At 38.1% G+C, this 24,641-nt stretch overlaps 1 protein-coding gene across 3 annotated transcripts in view; it reads right to left on the bottom strand.

The window, feature by feature from the left end:
- Positions 1-24,641, bottom strand: part of RPF2 (ribosome production factor 2 homolog) — a 33,736-nt gene extending 9,095 nt beyond the window's left edge. Inside the window, exons 1-7 of one of the 3 annotated variants that reach the window (XM_030316164.1) lie at positions 24,549-24,641; positions 22,454-22,586; positions 19,196-19,233; positions 12,895-12,934; positions 12,151-12,232; positions 11,460-11,536; positions 6,733-6,832 (exon numbers count right to left, since the gene is read on the bottom strand). In XM_030316164.1, the coding sequence (XP_030172024.1) occupies positions 6,733-6,832; positions 11,460-11,536; positions 12,151-12,232; positions 12,895-12,934; positions 19,196-19,233; positions 22,454-22,586; positions 24,549-24,571 (493 nt within the window). In that variant the 5' untranslated portion in view covers positions 24,572-24,641. Of the gene's footprint in view, positions 1-6,732; positions 6,833-11,459; positions 11,537-12,150; positions 12,233-12,894; positions 12,935-19,195; positions 19,234-22,453; positions 22,587-24,221; positions 24,325-24,548 lie in introns of those variants that run through there. The other 2 variants (XM_030316165.1, XM_030316166.1) reach the window with 2 other exon arrangements.

The following is a 24,641-nucleotide window of genomic DNA, read 5'->3' as shown; positions in this document are numbered from 1 at the left end:
TGAGGTAAGCAAAGGCTTCTTAAAATACAGGAAGAACATACCATTACAGAAAAAAAATGTAAAACAGACGTCACAAAAATCAAAAACTTCTGCTCAGGACACCTGGGTGGCACAATCACTTAAATGTCTGACTTCAGCTCAAGTCATGATCTCACGGTTTGTGAGTTCGAGCTCCACGTTGGGTTGTCTGCTGTCAGCACAGAGTCTGCTTTGGATCCTCTATCCCCCACCCCCCCCAGCTCACATATTCTCTCTCTCTCTCTCAAAATTAAATAAACGTTAAAAATAAAACAGGGAAAGCTTATTTTTAAACAAAACAAAACAAAACAAAAACCTTCTGTTCTTTGAAAGACATCAGTGAAAAAAAAGGCAAGCCACAGATTGGGAGGAAACATTCAAAGACTGTATCAGACAAAGAGACAAGGACTTCCCTCTCCCTCTCTGCTCCCCCCTCCCCCCACACACCTTATTCCTTATTACTCAAGAAGACAAATAACCTCCAAAAAAAAAATAATAATAAGGCAAAGATTTGAATAGACACTTCACCAAAAATATATGAATGGCCAATAAGCACACAAAAAGATGTTCAACATCATTAATCATCAGAAAATGCAAATTACAACTTCAACAATAGCACTACTTTATTTTATAGAAATTTTTTAGAAATTTTATAGAAATTATTTAGAAACACATACTATGAGCATACAATATTCGTTAGAATAACTAAAATTAAAAAGGATGGTCTACCAAGTATTGGCAAGGCAGTGGAACTGGAGCTTTTCATACACCATTGGTAGGAATGTAAAATGGTACAACCGTATTGGAGAACAGCTTCTTAAAACGTTAAACATACGCTATTCAAATGACCCTACCATTCCATTCCATTCCATTCCATTCCCAGCTAGGTATTTACCCAAAAGAAATGAAAACATATGCCTTCACAAAAATCTGTATATAAATGCTCACAGCAGCTCTACTGATCAAAAAAAATTTTCTTGAAAGCGAGCACAAGCAAGGGAGGGGGAGAGGGAGAGAGAGAATCTCAAGCAGGCTCCACGCCCAGCCCAGAGCCCAACGTTAGGGCTCAATCTCACGACCCTGGGATCATGACTTGAGCCGAAATCAAGAGTTGAATGCTTAATCGATGGAGCCACCCAGGCGCCCCAAGAAATGAAATCATATGCCCTCACAAATTTTTTAATGTTTATTTATTTTTGAGAGAGAGAGAGACATAGCATGAGAGGGGGAGGGGCAGAGAGACAGAGGGAGACAGAATGGGAAGCAGGCTCCAGGCTCTGAACTGTCAGTACAGAGCCTGACTCAGGGCTCGAATTCATGAACCATGAAATTATAACCTGAGCCAAAGTCACACAGTTAACCTAAGACTGAGCCACTCAGGTGCCCCCTGAATATAAGTGTTCATAGCAGCTCTACTCACCAAAATTTTGATCTAATCAAAAGCTGGAATCAACCTAAGTGTCCACTGACAGATGACAAAATAAACAAATTGTGAAACAGCTATAAATGGAATACAGTTCAGCAATAAAAAGAAATGAACTGATAGATCCAACAAATCTCAAAACAAGCTGAGTGAAAGAAGCCAGACCAAAAAAAGTACATACTGTAGTGTACATACTGTGATTCTATTCATCTAACGCTCTATAAAATGCAAACTAATCCATAATCACAGAAAGCAGATTAATGTTTGCTTAGAATACAGAAATAGGATAGATTGCACAGGGACACAGGCTAATTTTTGGGTGTAATAGGTTCTGTACCTTGACAGAAGTGGTGTTTTCACAGGTGTATTACATATGTCAAAAACCATCAAATTTTAAATCTTTAAATATGCAGACTTGCTTTTATGTAAAGCAGATCTCAAAAGTTATATAATTTAAAATTAAAAAATTTAAAGTAATCCCTAAAAACTGAAAACAAATGAACCTGCATACTGAGCTGAAGGCATAATCATACAGAAAAGAACTATTTCAAGTGACTTCAAAACAGTGATTTGACCATATATTCTTAGCAGGATGTATTTTATAGACAAAAAGAACTGCAAAAAACCCCAAAAACAACACAACAAAACCTTCAACTGCACTCAGTATTCACATCATCAGTAGTAACACTGTATGGTAGGTAGTACAGTATAAAAGAAATCCATACTTGTGTTGGATCACTGAGAACCTGGATTTTTTTCATGGACGAAAGAAGGTACGTATGTGAAGTCAATGAAGTTAAGATCCTTTGGTCCTAAATTTAAGTTAGAAGTTTCAGTATGAACTCAGATACATTTTATCTTAACAAACAAATCTTAATTCACAGTTCCATTCTCTAAAAAAGCCTACAATGACCAACCACAAAACAATCCCTGGCACCCAAACTGTGGTTTCTAAAATAATTTCTCATTTTAAAAATGTTCATTCAGGGTTGGGGCACCTGGGCGGCACAGTCAGTTAAGCGTCAGACTCGACTTTGGCTCAGGTCATGATCTCACAGTTTGTGAGTTTGCGCCCCACATCGGGCTCTGCACTGACAGCCCAGAGCCTGCTTGGGATTCCCTTTTCCCTCTCTTTCTGCTCCTCTGCACATGTGTACACTCTCTAAATAAATAAATAAACATTAAAAAATAAAAGTTCAGGGCTGCTTAAACAGCTGATTGCAGGGCTGGAGCAATGAATGTGTAAGAGGAGTCTGAAACATGGAAACCTCACCTCAAAGGGGCAATGAATTAAAATGTGTAGAAACTCAGAACACTGCCAAAAAAGCTGACCCGAAACTGGGCAGGAATGATGGCTAAGGTAACAAGAGAGATACTAATGAGTAATGATAAACATAAAAACCTGGTTAAATACAAGTAAGGGGGTGGAGAAGAGGTAGAAGATGAATTGGTTATGGTCAGAAGGAAAGCCCCAACTTGGATCTTTTTTTCAGCGGATCAATTCCAAGTAAAAATAAGATCTCACGTGTGGCTATGTCCACGAGTAAACACATCGAGAAAGGGGACAGAAGGTTACCATGTGTTGACAGGAAAGACCAGGGGATCCACAGTTAGAGAACACAGCAGATCCTGATTCTGCCACTTACTAGCTCTTCAATTGGCCTCAACTTCTTCATCCACAATATGGGAATAATATTATCATAATATACTGAATGTTTGCCCCTACCCCCTTGGCACTCTAAATTAATGTTATAAGTCCTAACCCCTAATGTGTTTGAATTTGGAGATGGGCCTCTGAGGAAGAAATTAAGATTAAATGAGGCATGCCATAAGGGTGGGGCCCTGGTCCCATAGAATTAGTGTCCTTATAAGAAGAGACCCTAGAAAGCTGACCCCCCCCCCCCGCCCACCTCCACCTCTCTTCCCTTCCCTTCCCTTCCTTCCTCCCTGAAGGAAAAGCCAGGAGCACAAAGCAAGAGCTGGCAAGAATCCTCATCAAAAATTGTGATTTTGCACTTTCAGCCACCAGAACTGTTTGTTTTTTAAGCCACCCAGCACATGGTATTTTTTACAGCAGCCCAAGCAGACTAACATGATTGCCTTTGTAAAGCTATAGAAAGAGTCAAACATAATAAATTACCTGACCTACATGATCCCACAGTTTTGGGATCGAGCCCCATGTCAGGCTCTGCTCTGACATCACAGAGCCTGCTTGGGATTCTCTTTCCCCCTCTCTCTCTACTCCTCTCTCTCAAAATTAAAAAAAATTAAAAAAAAAAAAAAAGATGCACTAAATCTAAAAATAGATATACTGATTTTCTATAAGGAAAAGCAATACCACTAAGATTAAATAGAAATCTAGATAGTATTTAAGAAAGCAAAACAGAAGCAAAAAAAATTTAGTTCAGCATGAACTAAATGCGCACCTGGCATAAAAACACTGAAGTTAATAACTTCACTTTTCTTTCTGGCCAATTACCAAAAAAAGAGAACTTCCTAAAAGGATGGAAGCCCTTGATAACATTCTCTTTCCCCACCGCTCTACTTTACTTCATATGAACACAAAACATACACCATGGAGTCTGCAGCTGGCTTACTTCATATTTACATTGAAAACACAACTGCCCTTGGGACCTGACAATCTCACTTCACTCCTCTACCTTCCTTCTTTCCCCAGATTCCTTTTTTGGTTTTCACTCCCTCCCCATCACCACTGCATTATGTGGTTATTCTTGCCCTCTAGTGGAAGCACAAAATAATAAAGTTTTTATAAAAATCAATTATACAAAAGCAAATGAAAGCCTTCTGTTATAGCAAATATATACTGACAATTAACAATTATTATGGAACAACTGGAGGGAAAAAGGCAGAAAATCTGGGCCAATGGAGTACAAGTAATCTTAGCTAAAAACCATCCTTGATATTTTGGGGTATGTAATTTTGAAAAAAGGAAATGTTGGTCATTGTCTTTCACGTATGATTTTCTTTTTTTAACTCATCAAAAATTCAGGTAAGAACCTATAGCAAAGATTGCAATAAGTCAATTGAACAGACATCCAGATGGCCAACCGACACATGAAAAAATGCTCACCATCACTCATCATCAGGGAAATACAAATCAAAACCACAATGAGATACCACCTCACACCTGTCAGAATGGCTAACGTTAACAACTCAGGCAACAACAGATGTTGGAAAGAAGGCAAAGAAAGAGGATCTCTTTGGCACTGCTGGTGGGTTTGCAAGCTGGTGCAGCCACTCTGGAAAACAGTATGGAGGTTCCTCAAAAAATTAAAAATAGAACTACCCTACTACCCAGCAATGGCACTACTAGGTACTTATCCAAGGGATACAGGTATGCTGCTTCGAAGAGGCACATGCACCCCAATGTTTATAGCAGCACTATGGACAAAGCCAAAGTATGCAAAGAGCCCAAATGTCCACGGACTGATGAATGGATAAAAAAGATGTGGTATATATATATACAATGGAGTATTACTCGACAATCAAAAAAAATGAAATCTTGCCATTTGCAACCATGTGGATGGAACTAGAGGGTATTAGGAGAAGCGAAATTAGAGAAAGACAAACACGATATGACTTCACTTATATGAGGACTTTAAGAGACAAAACAGATGAACGTAAGGGAAGCAAAAATAATATAAAAACATGGAGAGAAACAAAAGATAAGAGACTCCTAAATATGGACAACAAACAGGGTTACTGGAGGGGCTGGGAGAGGGGGGATGGGCTAAATGGGTAAGAGGCATTAAGGAATCTATTCCTGAAATCATTGTTGCATTCATATGCTAACTAACTTGGATGATAAACAGATAGATAGATAATTAATTAATTAATAGGGGCGCCTGGGTGGCTTGCTTAAACATCCGACTTTGGCTCAAGTCATGATATTGTGGTTCATGAGTTTGGGCCCCGCGTCAGGCTCTGTTATGACAGCTCAGAGCCTGGAGCCTGCCTCCGAATTCTGTGTCTCCCTCTCTCCCTGCCCCTTGCACCCCCCTCAAAATTAAACATTAAAAAAAAAATGAAAAAAAAATGAAGGGGACTTGTGAACACATAGGAAAGAATGTAGTCATTACATAAGTCCTTAGGAACTAGTGTAGTTCACCAAGAATAACTCATCTATAAGACAACCTTACAAGGTTGTGAGAATAAAACAATACATATAAAGCACCTAGATTATGCTTGGCATTTAGGATCGATCATTAAGGATAATAAAAAAAAGCTGTTGGGAAGTCACTGAAAGTTTTCTGGGAAAGAAACTTGATCTGAAACTTGCAAGAATGGAAGAAACTAGGTAAACGAGAACAAAAATCAGAAAAGACAATAGGAATGTGTACAATGTATTTTTTTTTTCAACATTTATTCATTTTTGGGACAGAAAGAGACAGAGCATGAACGGGGGAGGGGCAGAGAGAGAGGGAGACACAGAATCGGAAACAGGCTCCAGGCTCTGAGCCATCAGCCCAGAGCCCGACGCGGGGCTCAAACTCCCAGACCGCGAGATCGTGACCTGGCTGAAGTCGGACGCTTAACCGACTGCGCCACCCAGGCGCCCCGTACAATGTATTTTTAATAAGCCACTTTAAATGGAAAAAAGAGGAAGGAAATTGGGAGAGATTAAAAAAAAAAGTTATAAGGGGTTAGAGTCTAAAAAACCTTGCCTATCAAGACTAAGAAAAATAGAGGTTTTTGAGTTGGAAGTGGATGATGTACAACAATCTTGAAAATTTAAGTTCTTAATTTTCTAAATTTAATGATGCCAATAATGACATAAAATGGGTGGAAGCATTTTATAAAGTGTAAAATGTTTCATATATAGGTTGACAATGAAGTTACTAGAGCATCAAAAAATAAAAATGATCAATGCATTATAACATCCATTAACTCTCCCTTACTGCTAGTGGGGAATAAAGAAAATAATGAAAGGGTGCCTGGGTGGCTCAGTTGGTTAAACGTCCAACTTCGGCTCAGGTCATGATCTCGTGGTCCGAGAGTTCAAGCCACACGTTGGGCTCTATGCTGACAGCTCAGAGCCTGGAGCCTGCTTTGGATTCTGTCTCCCAATCTCTCTGTCCCCACCCCCACCTCAAAAAAAAAAATTTTTTTTTTAATTTTTTTTAAAAAGAAAATAATGAAAAGGGGGGAAGAAAGGAAAGAGATCAAAAAGAAAAAGATGTATATATACAGTGAAGTGGCAAAGTGCCACCAATGACAGTCTTAGATTTGCCTACTTGAGCAAACGTGTGGAGAAGTATTAAAATACTTACCAATAAGAAGATTTTTTAGCCTTCTGTAGTCTTCTGTTACATCAAAATCATCACCAGCAAATATTAACATGGGTTTTGTTCCCTCAGGACATTTACTATTCTATGAAACAGAAAAAAAATTATAATTATAAAATTATCAATTCTAAACTATTTATAAGTTGATTTTAAAGTAGTCAATTCTGGGGCGCCTGGGTGGCTCAGTCGGTTAAGCGGCTGACTTCGGCTCAGGTCATGATCTCGCAGTCTGTGAGTTCGAGCCCCGCGTCGGGCTCTGTGCTGACAGCTCAGAGCCTGAAGCCTGTTTCAGATTCTGTGTCTCCCTCTCTCTGACCCTCCCCGGTTCATGCTCTGTCTCTCTCTGTCTCAAAAATCAATAAATGTTTAAAAAAATAAATAAATAAATAAAAATAAAGTAGTCAATTCTTACACAGTGATTAGTTTTCATATTTTAACTGTCCTAAAACTATATTTATGAATACTGATTAAAATCTAAAGATTTAAAACTACAGTTGCAACTTTTAAACTAAAAAACTATTTTTTGTTCCACTCCCTTCATATCACCAAATTAAAAAGTGGTCAAAGAATGATGTAAGCTATTTTTTAAAGTTATTCTGTACAAAGAATAAAAAGCTAAAATTGCTGCAAAACATACACAGCCTTTTAACAACCGACATCTCAGAGTCTAAACAAATTTAATTTCTTTAAATCATTTACTACCACTGTGCCTTTCCTACTGTGTCACATAAACAGTATTTAAATGAAAGCTAGATTAAACTACCAACTCCACAGTAACATGGGAAACAAGAGAATTTTATACAAGCTATAGAATGTATGGGCAATCCTTACTCAGCATGGTTGAGGCTCTCACTAAAAAAAGTATTTTGTCCAGTTCTGGATTTTCCATACAAAGAAGAATGTGATGTGAATAATAATAACCTTTAAAAGCCACCAAAATAAAAGAAAAAAATCTAATAGAACTCTTTAACTGAATGATTAATTTATGACAGTGAACAAGAGTTAGTCTGAGCTTCCCATTGATTCTAGCACCTCTATTTTGGTATCAATCAAGGACTGTACACATCTAGAAACAAACAAACAAACAAAAAACAGGACAAGAAAACAAATATCCTCTGCCCTAGGACCAGAGGTCACCTGTTGCCTCTTCCTGTTCACTCTTGTTGACAGTCTCTGCTTCCTAACTCTGAACCTTAACTGTCTGTACTTAGGAGGTGTACCTAAGATCTGTGCCTCTAGGGCCTGAATGGACCTTCCAGACCCAATGACTCTTCCATGTTCCATCTGTGCCTCCCTGACCCTGCTGCTGCTACCCCTAGGTCTATGGAGGCTATTTAAGTATACAGAAGGTAATGGGGCACTGGGTGGCTCAGTTGGTTAAGCGCCAGACTTCAGTTCATGATCTAATGGTTTGTGGATTCGAGCCCCACATCAGGCTCTGTGTGGACAGCTCAGAAGCTGGAGCCTGCTTCAGATTCTGTGTCTCCTTTTCTCTCTCTCTCTCTCTCTCTCTCTCTCTCTCTGCCCCTCCCCTGCTAACTCTGTCTCTCCCTCTCTCAAAAAAAAAAATATTTTAAAAAAAGAAAGTACACAGAAGGTAAGAGAAAGTGAAGCAACATCCTGACCACAATGCATAATAAAAAATATCATGTTACGTCATGACCCAGTACACACATCATAAAAATATAAATGAACAATGGGGCGCCTGGGTGGCTCAGTCGGTTGAGCATCTGACTTCGGCTCAGGTCATGATCTCGCGGTCTGTGAGTTCGAGCCCCGCATCAGGCTCTGTGCTGACAGCTCAGAGTCTGGAGCCTGCTTCCGATTCTGTGTCTCCCTCTCTCTCTGCCCCTCCCCTGCTCATGCTCTGTCTCTCTCTCTCTGTCAAAAATAAATAAACATTAAAAAAAATTTTTTTTTAAATATATATATATGTAACTGAACAAGTTACGTGCAACAGTATTTAACACGTAGGTCACTGATATTTTTCACAATGTGTAAACCCAGAACTAGAAGAAACTACAACAGATGAGCTTTATTTGAATTATCTAAAAGGCACTAAAAATTCAAAATATTACATAAGTACTGTCATAGAGTATACTAAAAACATTATAATTATGTAATGTCCTTGAACTAAATTTCTGAATTAAGTTTTTTTTAAAACAAAGGGAAAGAAAGGAAATAATTCTTTTCTTTAAGTGTATTTATTTCTGAGAGAGAGAGAGAAAGAGGGAGTGGGAGGAGGGGCAAAGAAAGTGAGGGACAGAGGATGTGAAGCAGGCTCTGTGCTGACCACAGAGAGCCCGATGTGGGGCTCAAACTCATGAACCGTGAGATCATGACCTGAGCCAAAGGCAGATGCTTAACCAACTGAGCCACCCAGACACCCCAGAAATGTCTTATAAATTATAAACAAACTTTCCAATAAAATACTCCAAGGCACCTGCAATGTATCTTTTCCTATCTAAAATAAAACCATTGGAGAAAGTAAATAAAAATTTAAAAAACAACAACATTGGCCTTAAATTTTAATCATTTCATCCATTAAGGCTTATTTTATGTAAAACAACCATCCCTAAAAGTTTGGCCACATCTTAGAAAATAAGCTCCCAGAATAATCATTCAATTTCCTGGTAGAACTGAATCACTTCTCACTTAAGAGTAAACAGGAGGATGAGGCTTGGCTTGGCAATAAAAGTAGGCAAGTGAGAAAAGAAACATCTGGCGAAGAGGTCTTAAAAATAAGGAGGTAGACGCAGAAAAGAAATAAATATAAAGAGAAAGTATAACAGACATGCAATTCCAAAACAAACTAAAAACAAGTTGTAATGGAATAACGAGGTAAAAGTGAAGCTCTGGCTAACAGTGTAGGTAGGGACTGCCAATGTAAGCATATGGTCATCAATTAGTGATTATTATAGTTATGGATATGCTCCATGAGTGAAAATTTAGTATTCAATTTAAATGGTGCTTGTTAAGCGTGAGACCTGACAAACGATAATGGTCTTGTGATCTGGTGGTTATAGAAGCTACACAATAACGCAAGTACTTCTTTGCTTTGGAAGTAAAATGGAAAGCACCGAGGGCTAGCATGCGTGCATCAACCAGTGCTCACACCCACTACCTGGTGACCAAGCCAGATATGCTGCTCCTCTCCAAGGATTCATACACTGCCCTAAAGACAAACTGTAATAAAAGGATAGCTTCCACCATAACAAGGCATCACAGTTTACATACTTTACCAAACACCTTCCAAAACATTATCTTCGCTGATAAACATTTTCACATATATTATCTCATTTGATATTATTATACCTATTTAATACTTGATTGCAATCTGAAGGTCAGGCAAGTAATTTATCAGGTCACAAAAGTCATCTAAATGGCCAACACAGGCCTTCAATCCAATTGTTCTGTCTCGAAATCCAATCTCAGGCCACTGTTCGACCCTGTACCTGAAGAAGCTGGTGTAGCTAAGTAACATCTGGGAAGAGCCTTTTTGCAAACACACAACAAACTTGGAAGGCATGTCCTCTTTTTAGGGGAGACTAGGAAAAGGAGTCATGACACATTTTACAATTCTTTCAACTATACCATGACCTTCAAAGACCCATAAACAAGAACAATTATGTAACTTTCCACTGCAAACTTCAATATCCTTTCTAAGTTCTATATGTATGACTCCAGATCACCAATGGAATTCCCCTGGGCCTCAATCTCCAACTTTATCCAATAGGAAAAGTAATTTTAGCCTTACACAGGGTAGCAATGAAATCTAAATAAAATAATTACTTGATGGAACATTTGATGGAACAGATTCTGCTAAAGTAGAGTTCTGAGGGAACAGAAGCCAAGTTTGGACCCAGGAGCTAAATTAGGACAATTTTCTTGCCTATTTACTACTTTGTATTTAATAATCCCATGCAAACAAAGGAGATACAAAGATGCAAGTCCTGAAGGGAAAGACTGAACTACCATTTTGGTGGCCAGCAGCCAAAATACTGTAGGACCAGCCAAAGTATCGTAGGTTTAGAACAAGGCTCGCTTTCAAACTCTGGTATTTATTTAAAAAAATTTTTGTAATGTTTATTTATTATTTTTGAGAAAGAGACAGAGTACCAGTGGGGGAGGAGCAGAGAGAGAGGAAGACAGAACCTGAAGCCAGCTCCAGGTTCCGAGCTGTCAGCACAGAGCCCGACGCGGGGCTCGAACCCATGGACTGCGAGACCATGACCTCAGCCAAAGTCAGACACTTAACTGACTAAGCCACCCAGATGCCCCAGAAAACTCCAGTATTTCTGAGGTTCCATAAAATAGGTGCTGTGACAATTGAGGGAGAGGATAGCATTTAAACTATGAGCCTAGACAAGAGTTAAAAACCACTCTGAATCTAACTGCCAGAAGATCCAAATATGTGTTATATGTTTATATCTCTTTTTAAAGTAAAAATAAAATGAGGGAGTTTCCACAGCATGAAAAGGAACAAAAAATTTTAAATATAGTGTATTTGCCAGCTTCCTGTCTTTACACCAAAATGAAGTAGTGACACTCAAAAACATAAAGATAAAATGAAATTTACTTTTATCTCAGAGCACACTAGAATAAAAACAAAGTTAAGCTACAAACTGTAATAGTACTCTTCACCACAAGATGTCACTATTGCCCAAGAACAACATTACAAAATGCTTTTATTTTTATGATTAGTATCGTACCTTGATGTCTTTTAGAGAGACAAACTTCTCAATACCTAATTCGATCATATCGAGCACGTGGAAGTCATACATACGACCTACAAGGAAAATACATTTTCTTTTAAACATTTATTTTTCCCAAAGAGCCACCTTATTATGTACCCACTTAATTTGCATGTCCAAAATGTTATTATCTCCCTTTTTTTTTTCTCCTTATACCCCACCAAACATGTCCCCTTCTTTCTTAAACTTTCAACTCTACCTAGAATACAGTGTTGCAATCTTGGCCCTGAAAGGATCTTGGAAATCGTTTAACCAAACTCCCTTATTTTATAGAAGAGTAAATAAGGCCCATAAGAAGTAAAAGGGGTTGCCTAAGTCAATGACGATACCAAATTAAACGTCAATTCTTACTGGTGAAGGGTTAATTTATGTGGGTAGGTATGCTACTGCTTTTTTCTCTAACACTGATTTAAGATACATATATTTTATATTAGAAAAATATTGGCAACTTTTGGTAAAGTAGTATTTTTACATGCCTATTCTCTACCTGCAGTCTGATAGATTAAAAATTTCATTCAAAGGCACAAGAAAAATTTTTAAAAACCAGCTTAGAGCTTACTTGTTACTCCTGAAATCTCAACACCATCAATTAATCTGAGTCACAAAACAGACTGTAAACACAAACATTAGGAAAGTAAATTATATTTACCTATTACTAGATTATTTGGCCGCTTCTTATTATGGGAGCCAAACATGAATAAAGAGCAATCTGACTTCTTTGAAAAGAATTCCTATAAAACCAAAGAAATCCCAATTAATGCATAAATATAAGAACTTTACGAACTGTATTCTGGGGGTACCTGGGTGGCTCAGTTGGTTAAATGTCCAACTCTTGCTTTTGGCTCAGGTCATGATCTCAGTTCATAGGACTGAGCCCCACATCCGGCTCAGCGCTGACAGTGAAGGAGCCTGCTTGGCATTTTCTCTCTCCTTCTCTCTCTGCCCCTCCCCTGCTCGTGCACACATGCACATGCTCTCTCCTCTCTCTCAAAATAAACTTTAAACTTTAGTCATAGTTTTAAAAGTATGAAAGTCTTACTTCAAAAATAAACAAACAGGGGCGCCTGGATGACTCAGTTGGTTAAGCATCTGACTTTGGCTCAAGTCATGACCTCCTGATTCGGGAGTTCCAGCCCTGCATCAGGCTCTGTGCTGACAGTGGGGAGCCTGCTTGGGACTCTCTCGCTCTCCTGCTCACTCTGCCCTTCCACCCTGCCCCCCAAAATAAATAAACTTCAAAAACTAAGTTAATAAATCTTACTTCACTTTCACTTTACATCAAAATTCCCTCATATAGGATGATTTCGAATTCAAAACATCACAAATTACTAAAGGAACAGTAATTAGTCCAATCATGTATATGCTGTCTTAAATCAGAGTTTCTTGTACTCACCAATGATGTCTGATCCTCAAATGGTCTTGTAATGTTTTTCCTAAAAATATTTTTAAAAGATTACCTTAATTTTAATAATCTTAATTAGCAATTCACCCATAACAATTAAGTAATATATTAAAAAAAAGATAATTTTGTAGATGATCAAAAATAAAGTTAGAGGGATATTCATTCATTCAAATATGTATTTAGTGCCTATTATGTGTCACTCACTGTTGCATGAGCTAAGGATACTAGGAAACAAACAAGATCTTTGCTTTCATACAGCCTACATTCTAGTGGAAAAATAAAAATTTCAAACAGTAATTAACTGTAGTGACAAAAATAAAATAGAGTATTGTGTTAGTTATGAACAGTGGAAAATGACTATTTGAGCTGAGATGTGATAGATAAGGAATAAGCCATTGAAAAGTTTTGAGGCTGAGGTGCCTGGGTGGCTCAGTCAGTTAAGCGTCTGACTCTTGATTTTGGCTCGGGTCATAATCTCATGGTTTGTGGGTTTGAGCCCCACTCAGCATAGAGCCTGCTTGGGATTCTCTCTCTCTCTCTTTCTGCCCCTCCCCTACTCACACTCTCTCTCTCAAAATAAATAAACATTTTTTTTTTAAAAAGTTTTGAGGCTAAGGGTATTCTAGGAAGAAGGAACACAATAAGCAAAGATTCTGAGATGGAAACAAGCTTAGACTATTCAAGAAATGGAAAGAAGGCAAGTATCACCGAAGCTTACCATGCAAAGGGGAAAATGGTGGGGCATGAGGTCAAAGATGTAGGCATGGCCCAGATTATGTTGGTCAAGGTAAGGCCTTGTTGGTCAAGGTAAGGAATGTAAATATTAATATAGTAACAGGAAGCACTAAAGAGTTTCAGTCAGGAGAGTGACATGACTGAACTCAAATTTTCTTTTTACTACTACTTTTTTAAAATCATAATCGTTTTTAAATTTTTTTTATTTTAGAGAATCTCTACCAGGCTCCCCGCTCAGCACAGGGCCTGATGCAGGGCTCAATCCCACGACGCTGGGATCATGACCTGAGCCAAAATCAAGAGTTGGATGCTCAACTGACTGAGCCACTCAGGCACCCCTCAAATTTTCTTTTTAAAGGACTATTCTGTCCACTATGTGAAAAGGGAATGTAGTTATGGCAAGAGAGAAAAGAATTAGCAAGAAGCTATCACAGTAATCCAGGAAAGAAAGAAATAAATGGTGTATTGGACCAAGAACACTAGTAGGGGAGCTGGAGTAGAACATGCTATCTTTCATGCAAAAGGGAGAGAAATACGTATATTTTTCTTTGCTTAAATATGCATAAAGAAATTCTGGTAAAACATAAGAAACTATATGTGTTCACTTATAATCTCTGATTTCTCATCATGTAAATGAAGTTTCCATAAAATAGTTCATAATTTTTATGAAGCAAAATCTATGTACATGATCTTAATTTTGTTCAAAGAATAAAATAAACATACAGACATGAAAATATCTGTACACATGTGAAAATGGGTGAAGGGAATGGGAGATACAGGCTTCCAGTTATGGAATCAATAAGTCATGGGAATAAAAGACACAGCATAAAGAATATAGACAATAACATAATAATAATGACAGATGGTAGCTACACCTATGATGAGCACAGCATAATGGAGACACTTGTCAAATCACTATGTTTTACACCTGAAACTAATGTAACATTGTGTGTCAACCATACTCAAAACCAATTAAAATATGTATATACACAGGGAAAACATGTCAGAATGTACATAGTGCTATGGGTGATTATTCTATTATCCCAATTATCTAAGAGTAGCATGTATTACTTTTATAATCAGTAAAAAAAGAATTTTTTTTTATGTTTATTTATTTTTGAAGGAGAGAGAGACGGAGTGTGAGTGGCGGATGGGCAGAGAGAGAGGGAGACACAGAATCTGAAGCAGGCTCCAGTCTCTGACCTGTCAGCACAGAGCCCGACGCAGGCCGAACTCACAAACCGCGAGATCATGACCTGAGCCGAAGTTGGACGCTCAACTGACTAAGCCACCCAGGTGCCCCAAAAGGAGTATTATTTTTAAAGATGCAAGGCAAACAAACTAAGAAAAACTACTGCAGCATTTATGATTAACAACCATCAGCTAACTATAAATCACAAATAAGCAAATATGACCTGCTGAAAACATGGAAAATGCAAGTTAAACAAAGTATGATTTTGACTTCTTAGCTTAAAAACATAAACAAATGGTCTTGTATATTGCACTCTGCTAAAAGGACAACCTTTCCAAAAAGCAGTAATTAATATGCTTTATTGGGCATGAAGTAATCTCATGTCTAGAAATCTCACATAGGAATTCATTCAAAAGGATAATTCATTTGTGTAAAAATGGCCATTTTAGCATAATTTATAAGAATAGCAAAAAAGAAAAACCTACATTTTTAGCAATAAAATTGCTAAAATTTATAAGAATAGCAAAAAATAAAAACCATAAAATTAAGGTAAGTTATAAATAAATTTTAGTATAACCATTTAATAGATATTACATTGGCAATGAAAATAATACCCAGGGCACCTGAGTGGCTCAGTCCGTTAGGTGTCCAACTTTGGCTCAGGTTATGATCTTATTAGGGTTCATGAGTTCAAGTCCTAACATCAGGCTCTGAGCTGCCAGCACAGAACCTGTAATGAATCCTCTGTCTCCCTCTCTTTCTCTCTGTCCCTCCCCCATTTATGTGCACTTTCTCTCTCTCTCTCTCAAATATAAATATTAAAAAAAAAAAGAAAAGAATACCTAAAGGATCACCTACTAATAGAAAAATTTTAGGGGCGCCTGGGTGGCTCAGTGAGTTAAGCATCCGACTTCTGCTCAGGACATGATGTCACGGTTTGTGAGTTCGAGCCCCATGTTGGGCTCTGTGTTGACAACTCAAAGCCTGGGGCCTGTCGTCATATTCTGTGTCTCCATCTCTCTCTGCCCCTCCCCTGCTCGCACTCTCTCTCCATCTCTCTCAAAAACACATAAACATTTAAAAAAAAATTTTTTTTAAGAAAAATGTTTATAATATAAATGAAAAAGGCTTGATATAAAATGTAATGTATGTTGGGGCGCTTGCGTGGCTCAGTCGGTTAAGCGTCTGACTTCGGCTCAGGTCATGATCTCGCGGTTTGTGGGTTCAAGCCCCACGCTGGGCTCTGTGCTGACAGCTCAGAGCCTGGAGCCTGCTTCAGATTCTGTGTCTCTCCATCTCTCAGTCCCTCCCCTGCTCATGCTCTGTGTCTGTCTCTCAATACTAAATAAACATTTAAAAAAAAATTTTTTTTTTAAATGTAATGTATGGCAAAAACACAGATAATATTTTATTATTTTGCTAAAGAAAGAAGATAGACTCTGAGGCTATGTGTTGTACGATTCCATTTATGTAACATTCTAAAAAAGGAAAAACTATAAGGATAGGAAACAGTTCACTGGTTACAGGGGGGAGGGGAAACGGTGGCCCTCAAGAGTACTGCACAAAGAAATTTTTAGGATGATGATACTGTTTCTGTATCATGACTGTTTCCATATCATGTGGCAGACACAGCTCAATGCATTTTTAAAAACTCATAAAACTGTACACCACAAAGAGTAAATTTTACATACTTAAATTCAAACAACAACCGGGAGAAAAGTGGAGAAAAACTCAAAATAGAATACAATCTGATAAATGACCCTAACTGTAGTTTAAAGTAATAACACAATCAGGGCGCCTGGGTGGCTCAGTTGGTTAAGTCGCCAACTTCGGCTCAGGTCATGGTCTCGCGGTCCGTGAGTTCGAGCCCTGTGTCGGGCTCTGTGCTGACAGCTCAGAGCCTGGAGCCTGTTTCAGATTCTGTGTCTCCCTCTCTCTGACCCTCCCCTGTTCATGCTCTGTCTCTCCCTGTCTCAAAAATAAATAAAACATTTAAAAAAAATTTTAAAAATAAATAAATAAAGTAATAATACAATCACATTAAAGAGGCAGAAAAAAACCCAACCTAAGTTACATTTGAAAACAGTTATTTGAACTGGACACCCTAAGGCTAAAGACAAAGAACTGTACACACATTCTATAGTTAGTAATTTTGTTTCTCACAGGGTTAGACATTCTGAAAGTATGCACGTACTAGAAACCTACAAATCAATAAACATATTATCAATCATGAAAGCCAGGTTTCTTACTGTCAGAAGAAGCAAAGTTACAAATAAGAAAAGAAGAAAGGCTGGAATGAAGTCTGTGCCACTGGACTAGAATTGGAAGTAGTATTAAGACTCATGATTTTGTTAGGAAGTATCAGTATGAACTCAGTTTTTTAAATACATAAAATTAAATTAGATGTACATGTATGCATGGGTTAACATGCATAATACTTATTTTCAAGGTCTGTCTGCTAAGAGGATCTAGAGACAATGACACTTCTGTAGCAACTAAGCATACTTTTGTGCCCAGATCTCTGTTTTCTAAATTACCAGCCCCCGATATATGGAAACAGGGCTCCACAGAGAAGGGATTGATTCCAGAGCTTGAAAATACAAGATGAGCTTGGAGCATCGTGTGGCACCAAAAAGGAGGACTTAAACACAAGGGGCATGTTGAAAGAACATAGGAGCCACCCTGAAAGAGATCTTAATGGCAAAACGTACAATAATTTGAGCAACAAAATAGTGACAGCATTGGATTATAACTCAAAGAATATAATAAGTATCTGTAAGTCCACACTAATATAAATGAGTAATTCAACAAAGAGAGAGATTTTCCTTACAAAATTCCAATTAATAAATGTAGAAGGAATGAGACAGAAAACCACCATTAGAACACCAAGAGTAATCCCCTATGTAGACAACAGTCACTGATGCATGCTAAAATTAATAAGCAAAAGTGTGAGGAGAAAGAGTATTATTTGCACAGTGTTTGCACAGTCTCCAAATATTTCTTCAAACATTTACTAGTTACAAAGGGAAAAACAGTAAATTTCTAGTGGAGAAACCAAGCAGACATCACTTTAACTGAGGTTAATGCTACCAACATAAGACATCCTGTACTCCCTGGTATCATTTATTGAGAAAAGCACATCACTTTTGTGGTACCCTTGCCAAAAACACATAAGGCTCAATCTATTCATGAGAAATGTAAAACAAATACAAACTGAGGTATATTTTACAAAATAATTAACAAGTACTCATCAAAAACGTCAAAGTCATCAAAAAGGGAAGGACTGAGGAACTGTCACAAATGGGAGAGTAAGGAGACATGACAACTAAATGCAATATAGGATCCTGGAAGAGAAAAAGAAGACTATTATTGGAAAAACTGGTGAAACAAGTCAAGTCTATAGTGCAGTTAAAACATTATTGTACCAATGTTCATTTCTTACTTTTGATAATTGTACTATGGTTACATAAAACATAACATTAAGAGAAGCTGGATGAAGGGTATATGAGAACTCTACTATTTCTACAACTTTTCTTTAAATCTATAATCACTCAAAATAATATACATATGATAAGATTACAACCATGTAAGAATATTCATACAAATGAAAACACAAACTAGAAAGAAATAAGTTTTAAAAATACTAATGATAAAAAATAAAAAAATAGGGGCTCCAGGGTGGCTCAATTAGGTATCCAATTCTTGATTTTGGCTCAGGTCATGATCTCACAATTCATTAGTTCAAGCCCCAAGTCAGGCCATGCTGATACTGAGGAGCCTGCTTGGGATGCACGCTCTCTCTCTCTTCCTCTCTCTGCCCGTCCCCTGCTCACATGCATGTGTGCACATGCATGCGCTCTCTCTCAAATAATAAATGTTCAAAAATGTAAATAAAAACATAAATAGATAAAATAAATAAGTAATGTTAATAGCTGTATTTAAGGAACTGTCATTTTCTTTTTTTTTTTTTTTTTTAATGTTTATTCGTTTTGAGACAGAGAGGGAGACAGTGCCCATGAGCGAGGAGGGGCAAAGAGAGATAGAAAGAAGAAGGGGGGGAGAGAGAGGAGGAAGGAGGGGGGGGAGAGGTGAGGGGGAGAGAGAGGGGGGAGAGGGGGAAGAGAGAGAGAGAAAGAGAGAGAGAGAGAGAGAGAGAGAGAGAGAGAGAGAGAGAGAGAATATCCCAAGCAAGCTCAAACCGTGAGATCATGGCCTGAGCTGAAACCAAGAGTTGGTTGCTTAAACAAATGAGCCACCCAGGCGCCCCTGTCATATTTCTTAAACAAAGTATTTTTCTAAATCTCCCATAAAGTAATTATTACTTTTATAACAGAATAATAGGAGTTAAAATAAATCACTACTTACTTTTTATACAGAACGCCATATGGTTTTTTCAATGCATACTGTAAAACATAATTTAGTTTTCAAAATAAATTACATTCTGAAAAGCAGAGATAAAAATTAAATTGTATTATATCAGTCATTATACAAGATTACCTGGTCCCTGAATCCTATTCTGAGGTCTTCTGCTTGGCTCTCTTTTGATCACTTATCTAAACCTGTAACATAAGCTTAATATTCTGACTTAGACTACACTTTCCCAATTAAAAGTTTCTATGCCCTGAGCACCTGGGTGACTCAGTCGATTAAGCATCTGACTTTGACTCAGGTCATGATCTCACAATTCAGGAGTTCCAGTCCCACATCAGGTGAGCTCAAGCCCCCACTTGATGTGAATACAAGCCCCACTTCAGGTAAAAACATGAACCCCACTTCTCTCTTTCCGACTCTCTGCCCACCCCCCAGATTCTCTCTCTCTCTCTACTCCCCTGCCCTTCATTCACTTGTGCCCTGTCTCTCAAAAAAAAAAAAAAAAAAAGTTTCTATGCCCTTTCAAAAATCTATCCAACTTAAATGATTTCTTTCATTTCTTTAAATTCTACCTATTCTATTCTTTCCAGGAAAACAATTTGAGAGTAGAAAGAAAAGCAAAAGAAAGCAGATAAAAACGAATCCTATCGGGGCACCTAGATGGCTCAGTCAGTTAAGCGTCTGACTTTGGCTCAGGTCATGATCTCATGGTTCGTGGGTTTGAGCCAGCCCCATGTCAGGCTTTGTGCGGACAGCTCAGAGCCTGGAGCCTGCTTCGGATTCTGTGCCTCCCTGTCTCTCTGCCCCTCTCCTGCTCGAGTTCTGACTCTCTCTCTCTCTCAAAAATAAATAAACATTAAAAACATTTTTTTAATAAATAAATAAAACCTATCAAGAAAAGCTGACAGAATTGAAATAATGTTATCTGGAGATGAGAGAGCTGAGAAACAGTTACAATGAGGACAATAAGAACTAGAGTTTTTAAATTCAGCCCTTTAAAAAATTCCTGTTGAGGTACTTGGTGGCTCAGTTGGTTGAGTGTCCAACTTCAGCTCAGGTTATGATCTCACAGTTGGCAAGTTCAAGCCCCGTGTCGGGCTCTGTGCTGACAGCTCGAAGCCTGAAGCCTGTGTCAGATTCTGTGCCTCCCTCGCTCACGCTGTACCTCTCTCTCAAACATAAACATTAAAAAAAAATTTTTTTTAAGTTCCTGTCGTTCAGCCCTCTTTTCATTTTTTTCTTATTTCTTTCCACTCATCCACTAATAATCAGTTGTTACCAGTATGATCAGTTCTGCTCTACTATAAGGAATAACAAAGATCTAAGGCAGTACCTTACATTAGGGAAAGGAGTAAATGAGGGAAACAATGAAAAGGAAAATGACTGACTATCAGAGCTGATAGATAAAGGAAATCCAGCAGTAAAACCTATCTTTTAAGTACTAAAACTTTTTTTTTTCTTTTTTTAAGTTTATTTATTTGTTTTAGTAATCTCTACACCCAAACTGGGGCTTGAATTCATGACCCTAAGATCAAGAGTCGCATGTTCTTCTGACCGAGCCTGCCAGGCACCCCTTCAGTAGGAAAACTTTTTGGTAATTCTTGACCAAATATTTCCCTGCCTTGGTGTAATGCACACTAGCACAGTAACAACTCAAGAATCATCAATATGAATGTTAACTACTGTAATAACCTGTAACATTGTGCTATTCTTGGAAATTACTTAAATACAGGGCGAGAATCCTATCAACACAATGACACTGAGAAGGATGAGCATGTATTAGACTATTCAGCTATCTGAACTGTCTATTGTGTTTAACAAACGTCAACAGTTTAGTCAAGTTTAAAAATCAATTATTTAGTTGATTTAACTCAAAGAATCTATCTGTTGTATCCAAGGCCTAAATAATCAGCCACTTACTAGGTATCTCCATGGACTATGCCTTTCATTCACTGATTAAATATTTACTGAGCACCTACTGTGTGTCACACAAAGGGCTAGACATGAGGCTACAGAGGTAGGAAAAACATAAAGCTTTTAACTTCATCACTTATATTATAGGCCCTGAACTGAACATATTACTTTTCTCTTCAAACCTGCTCACATGACATATTCTCTACTTGCCATTATCACTTATGAAGAACCCAACCCAGAAACCTGGGAAGTTCATACTTCTTACTCATGCCCAAACTCTTCTACCCTCATCATCTAGTCTCTCTGATGATCTCTCATTTTCACTGGCACCACCACATTCCAGATACTCATTACCCGGGTGAAAACAATGGCTGAATCAGTTGCTACATTTGCTCTCAGTTTTCCCTGGTCAAACTGATTAAAAGGACTGATCATACCTGCCACCTCCAATCTTTCAGTGGTTCCTCAGATCTTTTACAACAAAGCTCAAACTCCGTGTTGCTACCTGATCCCTGCATGTTCTTCTAGCTCCATCAAGCCCACTTTCCTTTAGCCATCCCCAATTATTTGCAGTTCCCCAAACACATCATATGCTCCTTCACGTTCCCTTTTGCACAAGTTTTTTCCTCAACCTTGGAAGACTTTCTGCTTCTCTTCCTCTCCTCCTCCTTGTTCTGACTCCTCCTTCAAAATGAAGTGTCTCCTCTGGGAAGCCCATTCTGTGTATGGCTACCCCTATGGGATTTTAACTGCCTCCTATCCTAGCCTCTACATGCCTCCAGCACAGCAGTTAATTCAGTGTTATAATTTCTTATTTGCCTGTCTCCCTCATTAAGCTCACTGAAGGGACAGACATGTCTTATGTAACTCTTAATCCTCAGCACCTAGCGCAGTGCTTGGCGTTGCTGACAGAATAAACAGATAGTGATATGCAGTTATTTCACTTTACAAACTAGAGATGTTCCTTAAATGTGGGTAAACCAAAGTCCAGTCATTGAAATCAGTTCAAATTTACAAAAGGAACAACAGTAGTTGCTTTAAGGAAAACCAGTGGATAGACTCTTGCCATAGCAAATTATCTCCAACTTGAGCTTTTTTCTAAGGCAAGGCAAACTTATCCACGTTTCCAGCAGCCCAAACTTGTATGCTGAAAATTTCCTAAAATGATTCCAATACCATTTAAAAAATAAGTGTATAGGGACATCTGACTAGCTCAGTCAGTAAAGTGTGCTACTCCTGATCTCAGGATTGTAAGTTCGAGCCCCACAATGGGTGTAGAGATTACTTAAAAAATAAAATCCTTCAAAAATAAAAATAAAAAAATTATTATATACATACCACATCTCTAAGTACTTGTGTCACCAGTAAATTTGCATTTCCCCCTTTAATCAGCATAGCATTTTTAACATTTTCACTAAGTTTCGGTTCTCTCTTCTCAAGGAATCTCTTGGCTCGTTTCGTTTTTGGCTTTCTGTTTGGAAAATCACAATTTGTAACAACTTAAAACATTTTCCTCATAGTACAAAATCATGACTTTACTAACGTGCAAATTCTTAAAAATCAACAAATATTACATAACATTTATCAGTTAGGATTCCACCACTAAACAAAAATCTCACTTTTTAGGGAGATATTAACAAAAGGTATTCAGCTATTACTATTAAGTAAGTGTTAACTTTATTAGCTTTTAATTTTTTTTAAAGGCTTTCATTTTTTTAATATCACCAACATTCCTTTATTACTGTTTTTTCTCTAAACCTTTCATAAAAAAAAAAAAAAAAAGACCCAATGAAGACTGTTGCTATTTTTATTCCATCATTTTTCCTTCAGCCTTAGAGCAAACAGCACTCTTACCCTAACACAAAGCATTGCACACCAACTAGTGATCAATCTGTGGGCAGTTACCAAACACAGGGAGGCTACTCATTGTCTATCTTTCCTACAGGTTGTAGACCTACCGGGAAGTATACACTATCCCACTCCAACATCACAGCTGAAAAAGTCAAACATTATTGCCGCCAACGGGGAGTAATAATGACTGACACTTTTATAGAGTTACCTTACTAAGGCTTATCTTCACCAAGACCCTACCACACAGGTAAAATTATTATCTTCATTTTACAGATGAGGCAACTGAAGCCAGAGAGGTAATGTGGCCAAGGTCACACAACTTGCAAGTAAGCCAATCTTCAAAATGAGCAAAATTTAAAAATTCATCTCCACCACTGTGCAAAATATGAAGGGAAAACAAATTCATTATTCTGACTTTATGATGTGACAGCAGGAGTAGAATGGTTTTATACAATTCTGTTCAGAGAAATTCTGTTCTGCTTCCACTATACCTTGCTTTTCCAACAGTTCTTGGCCATCTACTGAAAGAATTCCTCCTCTCTTAAATAACTACGACCCACCATCCTCCTTTCAGTCCTGTGGACACTTGGAGCAGGAAAAGAAAAACGCAATATACACACACTTCATTTATCAAGCAGAATTTAAAAATTCTCCTGCAGACAAAGTGTTAAGCAATATAAATAAAGCTTCCGATCACTTACTGTTTGATAAAGATACACATTATTTATTAAATCAAAAAATATTTAGTATGTCTTATGGCAAAAAACAGTGCTCTATATTTCATGTGGTTTATTACTTCTCACTAACCAACTAATGCAAATAACATCTTCTATGTTGTATCAGCTGTTTGTTCCCCAATCAGATCATAGTCTTACTCATCTCTGCAGTCCCCATACCTAGAGGAATACATAGCAGATGCACAAAATTCTCTGAATTAATGACTAAAAGAAGAATTTGTTTCGATTAGATGTTAATCCAGGCAAATCCCAAGAAATAACAGGACTATTCAGAAGACCAATAAATATTTTCTGAACGCATTTAAAACAAACATCAACTCAAGGGAACAAAAAAACTAACGAACATTTCTACGTGCTGTAGCAAAGGCTTTACGTACATACATTCTCGCCAGTAATCTTCATAGTTCAATGAAGTACGATTATTACGAACGCTATTATACAAAGTAAACTGAGGTTTAGGGGGGATTAAATGGCCTAAAGTCACAAAGTTTTGTGAACGCGCCCGAACTGTCACCTACATCTGTCAGATTCCGAGGCCTTGTGCTCGTAACCATTCATTCGACCACCTTCCTCACGCTTCGTGGGAAACCAGGACTTTTCTAACTGGCTAGAATAAAAGCGGCGAACCACCTCCGTGCTACCGCCTGGCAGGCTTCCCGGCACTTCATCGCCCAGCGAGCTGCACTACTAGAGACCTAGGCTAGCGGATGGATCGCCCCACCACAAGCCAAACAGCGGGAGGAACGAGAGGAGTAGCCCAGGCGGAGAGGAGGTTTTTTCACTCGTCCCCACCACACGAGTCCCATTCCCCAACGTCCCCCAGAGAAGGGACCCAGCGCACTTACACAACTCGATCCAAAGCGTCCATGGCTACCGCAACACGAACCCGGAGAACACACGTGCACAGCGCGGTTACGCGAGTTACGCCAGTGGCCCGG

The sequence above is a fragment of the Lynx canadensis genome, chromosome B2 (assembly GCF_007474595.2).
Source record: "Lynx canadensis isolate LIC74 chromosome B2, mLynCan4.pri.v2, whole genome shotgun sequence".
NCBI lineage: Eukaryota > Metazoa > Chordata > Mammalia > Carnivora > Felidae > Lynx > Lynx canadensis.
Note: the sequence above shows the minus strand (reverse complement) of the source record. Positions and strands in the feature narration are given on the sequence as shown.